Below are 6,040 nucleotides of genomic sequence, written 5' to 3'. Positions count from 1 at the left end.
AGGTGCTATCCACGGTCAAACCTGAGGTGCTATCCACGGTCAAACCTGAGGTGCTATCCACGGTCAAACCTGAGGTGCTATCCACGGTCAAACCTATGCGGTGTGATGAATATATCAAAAAGGGAATGATCGAGCTTGCATCTGCTATATATTCGGCCTTGAAGACATCGCCAGATCGGCTCCCCGGTATTCCTACTATTGACGATTGCACCCGGGTGAAGCTGCGCTGTGCACTGCGCAGCGCTGACGGTTATCATCATTTTGTCGACGATCAATATAGGGGGTGCCGTATTAGGTCACTAGAAGTTTTGGAGGACCGGGCTACTGCTCAAGTCGAGGTTGAAGACGATCCTGAGTTGAGACAGATATCCATGCCGGTTGAGCAGTTACCAACGCTTGTGGAAAGCCTATATGACGAAGCGGCGGAGGGTTCAGAACGGGCAGCTGTGGAGCTGTGGCACACTTTTGGATCGGTAGGCAAGCCTTCCGGCAGAATTTCTTAGGTTCATAGTCAACGCCTCGGCTACTGGGACGGAGAAGTACATGTGAGTGTGACCAGTCGTCGCACGAAAGTCAGGCAGCTATCGCGCGAGGTCAGCCGGCCGCCTCGCCGCGACCGCCAGCCAGGTCCGGCGAGGTCTAGATAGTGTTCGCCCGATAAAGGGAGCCAAATAGGAGCCGCTGCACGTTGACCAATCTCTAGGGGCGTTGGTTTGCCGTCATCGTGAATCGGGTGCGGTGGCGGACTATAAGAAGTTGATCGATAACCATACTTGGGGTTGAAAATGGACTGGGGCTGTCCGATTAGGGCGCCTCCTAGGGGACGAACATGACGGAGATGCGGTAAGGAGGCGGCTCCTGAGGACCGTCTATGACTTCTTCCTATAGGGGACGAGGGTCAGTGCCATTTAGGACCTCCTCCGTCGAGTCTCCTTGGCTTGATGACACTTTCAAGTGTTTCTCGCCCGCCATGATCCTTTTGCCCGAGTAAGCGCACCATCTTCACTATAAGTTACATCTTTGAGGATAACTTCCTCTTCCGACCGTAATGCTACGTCATCTGAACTATGATTATGGGTCACCCGAGGCTTTGCCTGCTTCGATGCTGGAATAGTTTCGACACCTGCCCCCTCTCACCGTAAATGGCTTATCTTAACTCCCATTCCCATCGAGCCCGTCTCCGATTGTATCGATCTAGGTTGCGTTTTGGCCTTGGATGGACAGACAACATAAAGGTCACTGCCCTGTCTTGGCGAGGAAAGAGAAACTCGCTCGTCCCCTCTACCTAGCCGTCTCTATCTTCGATTCCCGCCTCCGTCAGCCCATAGTGACGGTCCATCTGCGCCAGCTGCGACACCCACGGTGTCCAATCGTCTCAAGAGCGAAGAACCCACTTTCGCTTCCGCTCTACAGCACAGCAAATCAGACTTACTGGCCAGCTTCTCCCAGAAAATTATACATTGACCAGAGCCCCTTTCGGCGCAACCAACCGAGATCGCTTCCATGGGGCTTCGTCAACGCTGTGAATGGTTAGACTCGTTTCGCCCTAATAGAGAAGGGAAGTAGGTACTTCTCGGCCAAAGTATTCCCTCGCTCTATCTGCAGACGCCTTCGACCCCTCCACTCGATCCTCAATCCGAACGTTCCAGGCAGAGACGGCTTCCTGGCGAGCTTCGCCGGACACAACGGTCGCGTTGCACCACTTCGGAGTTACGTCGGAGTTGATTCGCGTGGTGCACTCTTACTTCGTTCCACACTCTGGTTCCAGTATCCCTTGAGGCCCTCGTGGTATCCGCTCAAAAACACATAATAAAGACTCTCGCAAAGAAGGCGAGTTTGGTGCAAATAGTCGTTAGGGTCGTCGCCATAGTCTAGCTCAGGGATCGATTGTCGCCGGTGACCTTCTGGAAACTGGCCCTAGAAGAATTTCGGATCTCGGCGACCCTCCTGTCGGCCGATCCTCAAATGTGCCATGATTCTGGGAGTTTATCCAAGCGCACGCTGTATGTATAATCCATCCATTAACGAAGTCCTACTCTAGAATTGATTGCATTGTAAACCTAGCGTCACACTCTGCTGTCATCTGTGCAGAGCAATTACGACGTTCCCGTCAGGCTCACTGTGATGCCTTGGGCCTTGTGGATTGTGACTGCATAGGCATTGGTGATTGGAAACTGTGCGCGGGATCACATGGCGGCACCGCGGTAGAACTCGTGCCTGGAACGAAAGATGGGCGTCAAGATCTCTCCATTGACGCAGGCGACGGCTGGCCCATTGTAGTGGTCAAAACACACGAGGATGGCGATTGGGGGCTCCTTTGCTTGCCAATTGGCACCAGGTTTCCAGAAAATGTCTCTCACCGTGCTCAGGGCACCATCGACCAAACCACGCTCGATCCAAATGTTCTCTGTCAGCGTAACTCGGCCCCCAATCGCCCAGTGGAAGTGCCGCATGAAGATTGCTAGCTTCTTCGGATGTGGCCTGTGGAGGCTTTGCTGGCGCTGGATCTCCATGAGATGCATGCGAGATGATCACGGGCGCCTAGAGATCTCGCAGACGATCGTGATTGTACTGCGCATCTCCCGTCTTCTTGCCGTAAATGCGTAAGGCGTCCGCGGGTGCCGGAATCCTTGATGGGACAACGGCCTGGACACGAGTGCAGAGAAGTTTCCAGTCCTCGAAAGTACCCGGAGTCATCACGGAGAGCATCGAGAGCCTTTCGAAAAGCGACGGATTCAGCATCCTGTCCCTGCTGGCGACGGATGGCATCGAGTTCAATAGTCCTGTTGAATCGTCTGGAAAGACTGTTGCCAGCGATCTCCTCGGGATTGGACGTCTCACCCACGTAGAAGAGAGGTCTCACACCAACAGCAGGGAGTTGCCAGAAGTCGCCCGCAATTGCGATGTCGATGCATCTAAACTTGGTCCTACTCTTCTCTTTGAAGATCTCCCTTGGTGGCTAGTCGATCCATACCAACATCTTCAGCGCAGTCATGGATCTTTTCCTCGACAATCAGATATCGAACATGCTTCAACTCGGCATTCTGAAGCGCAGCCAGGTTCTGGGTACTCAGATCTTCGTAACCCTTGACCAACTTGAGGGGCAGCTTGAACTGAGCAATGCAATGTTCGGCCACTGACAGCATGGGCAGCAAGCCCAGTGGGGGCCACACGAGCAATTGGACTAGGCTTTCCATGACGCTTGTGCCCATCGGTTCTAGGGTTGCCGCAATGAACGTGACGACGTGCGATTTGCCTGTGCCCGCCTTGCCATCGAGATTGATCACGAATTGCTTGTTCCGCCGGCAGGCAAGTTCACTTTCATGGTGGGTAATGAAATAGTCATATAACTGTCATCTGCTTGAACTTCAAGACTGTCCGATCGGCAGATGGATGGACTGCCAGAGTAGCAGGAACACTCAGCTTCAACTCCTTCCAGTAGTCATCAGGAAAGGTGTAACGACCAACTTGGGGTGTCCAGCCATACTGACGATCGAAACCACGCTCTCCACGCCCCTCAGGATCTGCCTGACGGACACCCATCGTCGCGCGGTTAGACAGCCGCCGAGCGAGTTCTCCCGAGGAACCTCCGACATCAGCATCGTCGTCCACATTGAGATTCTCAAGACCATCGTCCCCCGGGTTCTGGTGGGAGTTCTTCCATGAAATCTGGCAGAACAGTGTCCATATGGGTGGAACTCCAGTAGGCCCATGCCTCTGTAAATGTCGCGGAGTCAACGTCGACATCAAGTCTCAGCAACTCATCAACCTGATGTTCCAATAACGATTTGATTGCTGCAAAAGCCTGGGGCCATACCAGATTCATCCATGTTCCAGGTGTGTCTAGACTGGATCGAATATCGCTCTTTGATCGCCTGTAGGTCTCGAAACCAGTGTTCCCGAAGCTCAGGAAGGTAACAGTTGACGCGCTCAACACAGATCTCCTTACCTACCTTTGGATGGATATCAGGATATCGCTGGATAAACCGTGGTAGCCAGTCGTTGCCGATGTGTTCAGGGCCACCATTATTCTTACTAATTACGCCGGCGAGAACTCGCACAGTAGCGTAGTTGGGAGCGTGTCCTGTCGCCTCCAGATCAAATATCCATCTCTTTAATAGTTCCTCCTGTATGTTTGACGATGTCTACTGCGGTTCGTGGGACAACGCGGCCGATTGAGTGCCTTGTAGTCGGCGGACGAGCGTGGAATGGTGGACATCGTTCGCGGCCACGGCTGCGCGAATACTAGGAAAACGACGTAATCGATAGTCAGAGATTGCCCCCTGGATCCTAGTCTCTCGAATCGAGGCCATTGACGCGTAATGGAAGGCGAATTGGTTGAGTGGTAGTTAGTTGATTGAATTCGTGTGGACGTGGAGGGGTGGTAGAACGCGTGGTGCAAAAGTTGGCGGGTGGACTTGGATGGAGGAAAGCTCAGTGCTGAATTGGTTAGCCACATGACTCCACAAATCCACCTCGCCTCTCTCAAAAATAACTTATTTCTACGGCGGGCGGCAGAGAGCCTTAGTGGCCAGGAATCGGGATTTTTCTTTCCTCCATCGAAAATATCTAACTAGCGCCGTTAGACTAATACTCATCTTCCCGGATTCTTCAGAAAGCCCAAGGCGTTCGTCAGCTCTTGATCCCGACGGTCGCACTCACGTTTGAGACACAAGTACCCTTTCTAACTCCCATTCTCGACCCCCTCTCCCCCTTCCTTACATATCCCCAGCTGGTGACCACCTCCAGCATGGCTACAGCATGGCTTCAGCACAGTTTCGTAAGCCTCCGCAGGCGCCCCCAAGCTTCACGGCAACGCCCGAGTCACTCGTGAAGGACACGGAGGACATGTTGGCTCGTTCAAAGAAGATCGCGGACGATATCGTTGCTCAAGTTGCGCCGGAGGACGCGACGTTTCAGAATGTGCTTCTGCCCATGGCGCATGACGAAAACCAGCAAGCATTGAAACTAGCATCCTAGGATTCTATGGGTCCGTCTCCACCCGATAAGGTACTGCGCGATGCCTCAACTGAAGCAGAGAAACTTATGGACGACTTCAGTATTGAAGCTGCCATGCGGGAAGACGTGTTCAAGAAGGGGGGCGAGTTGGATCCCGAGTCCCAGAGGTTGCTAGAGAAGAAACATCGGGTTTTCGTACGGAATGGCTTGAATGTTCCAGCTGGACCCGAGCGGGACCGATTCAAGGAGATCGAGAAGAGACTCGGCCAGCTAGTCATCGCCTTTTCCAAGAACCTGGAAGAAGAGAACGGTGGCCTGTGGTTTACTCTTGCAGAGCTCAACGGTGTGTCCCTTGAGATGTCCTGTCTCTGTTAAAGAAAGAAGGGGACAAGTACTGGTTGCACCTTCAAAGACCCAGACCTATTGCCTACTCTCAGATACGCCACCAACAGCGCAACGAGACGCAAAGTCTTTGTTGCGAACGAGAACAAATGCAACCAAAACGTCCCGTTGTTTCGGGAAGCCATTCTGCTCAGAGACGAAGCTGCTCGCCTGCTTGGCTATCCCAATCATGCTGCTTTCAGGATCGAGGAGAACATGGCAAAGACCCCCAAGACAGTGGACGATTTCCTGGCTGATCTGCGCAACCGACTAAGCCATGGAGGTCTGGACGAGATCGCGACTCTGAAGAAGATGAAGGAAGAAGACCTGAAATCTCGTGGCGAGGACTACGACGGGCGCTACTATGCAGGCTTAAACAAGCATGGTGCGATGTTCTTTGTACACACGCTTACCCTGGGGCCTCATAGAGGTTGATGGCCACGAATTTGGCGACTCCGTTGCTTGTTGACCGGCTGGGCTTCGAAACAGTGTCTGTGGCCCACGGAAGTTCGTTGGTGTGCCACCTTCTACCAGCGATAGTTTCTTGTCTCTAGGTTTTTCACCGTTGTGCGGTTTTCATAGCTTCAGATGGGACGCTGTTGGCATGGTGACCGAATGAACGTGGTGGGGCCAAGCGTACGTCGCGCAGCCGAGCAAGCGGCCTTTGGGTCGTACGGGCACGGTAACGGCGAGGGGGGGG

The 6,040-nt window shown here is 53.3% G+C and overlaps 5 protein-coding genes across 5 annotated transcripts; 3 read left to right on the top strand and 2 right to left on the bottom strand.

Annotated features, from left to right (window-relative positions):
• Positions 1–71: 71 nt before the first annotated feature.
• On the top strand, positions 72–727 carry PV07_12708 (uncharacterized protein; the record flags this gene model as incomplete). The annotated part of the gene is made up of 1 exon (XM_016400258.1): positions 72–727. A coding segment is annotated over one exon (432 nt), but the record flags the coding sequence as incomplete, so codon positions are not given.
• A 1,459-nt stretch (positions 728–2,186) lies between these two features.
• Positions 2,187–2,522, bottom strand: PV07_12707 (uncharacterized protein; the record flags this gene model as incomplete). Its single annotated transcript, XM_016400257.1, has 1 exon — positions 2,187–2,522. One exon carries the CDS (start codon positions 2,520–2,522, stop codon positions 2,187–2,189), a length of 336 nt encoding a protein of 111 aa, XP_016242099.1.
• A 19-nt stretch (positions 2,523–2,541) lies between these two features.
• On the bottom strand, positions 2,542–3,747 carry PV07_12706 (uncharacterized protein; the record flags this gene model as incomplete). The annotated part of the gene is made up of 4 exons (XM_016400256.1): positions 2,542–2,629; positions 2,688–2,959; positions 3,012–3,350; positions 3,376–3,747. The coding sequence occupies 4 exons, from the start codon at positions 3,745–3,747 to the stop codon at positions 2,542–2,544; spliced, it is 1,071 nt and encodes a 356-aa protein (XP_016242098.1).
• Positions 3,748–4,761: 1,014 nt separating this feature from the next.
• On the top strand, positions 4,762–4,980 carry PV07_12705 (uncharacterized protein; the record flags this gene model as incomplete). Its single annotated transcript, XM_016400255.1, has 1 exon — positions 4,762–4,980. One exon carries the CDS (start codon positions 4,762–4,764, stop codon positions 4,978–4,980), a length of 219 nt encoding a protein of 72 aa, XP_016242097.1.
• Positions 4,981–4,986: 6 nt separating this feature from the next.
• On the top strand, positions 4,987–5,334 carry PV07_12704 (uncharacterized protein; the record flags this gene model as incomplete). The annotated part of the gene is made up of 1 exon (XM_016400254.1): positions 4,987–5,334. One exon carries the CDS (start codon positions 4,987–4,989, stop codon positions 5,332–5,334), a length of 348 nt encoding a protein of 115 aa, XP_016242096.1.
• Positions 5,335–6,040: the final 706 nt, after the last annotated feature.

Source organism: Cladophialophora immunda, assembly GCF_000835495.1.
Source record: "Cladophialophora immunda strain CBS 83496 unplaced genomic scaffold supercont1.75, whole genome shotgun sequence".
Taxonomy (NCBI): Eukaryota; Fungi; Ascomycota; class Eurotiomycetes; order Chaetothyriales; family Herpotrichiellaceae; genus Cladophialophora; species Cladophialophora immunda.
The sequence above is the reverse complement of the archived record's forward strand: the minus strand, read 5'-3'. Positions and strand labels throughout refer to the sequence as shown.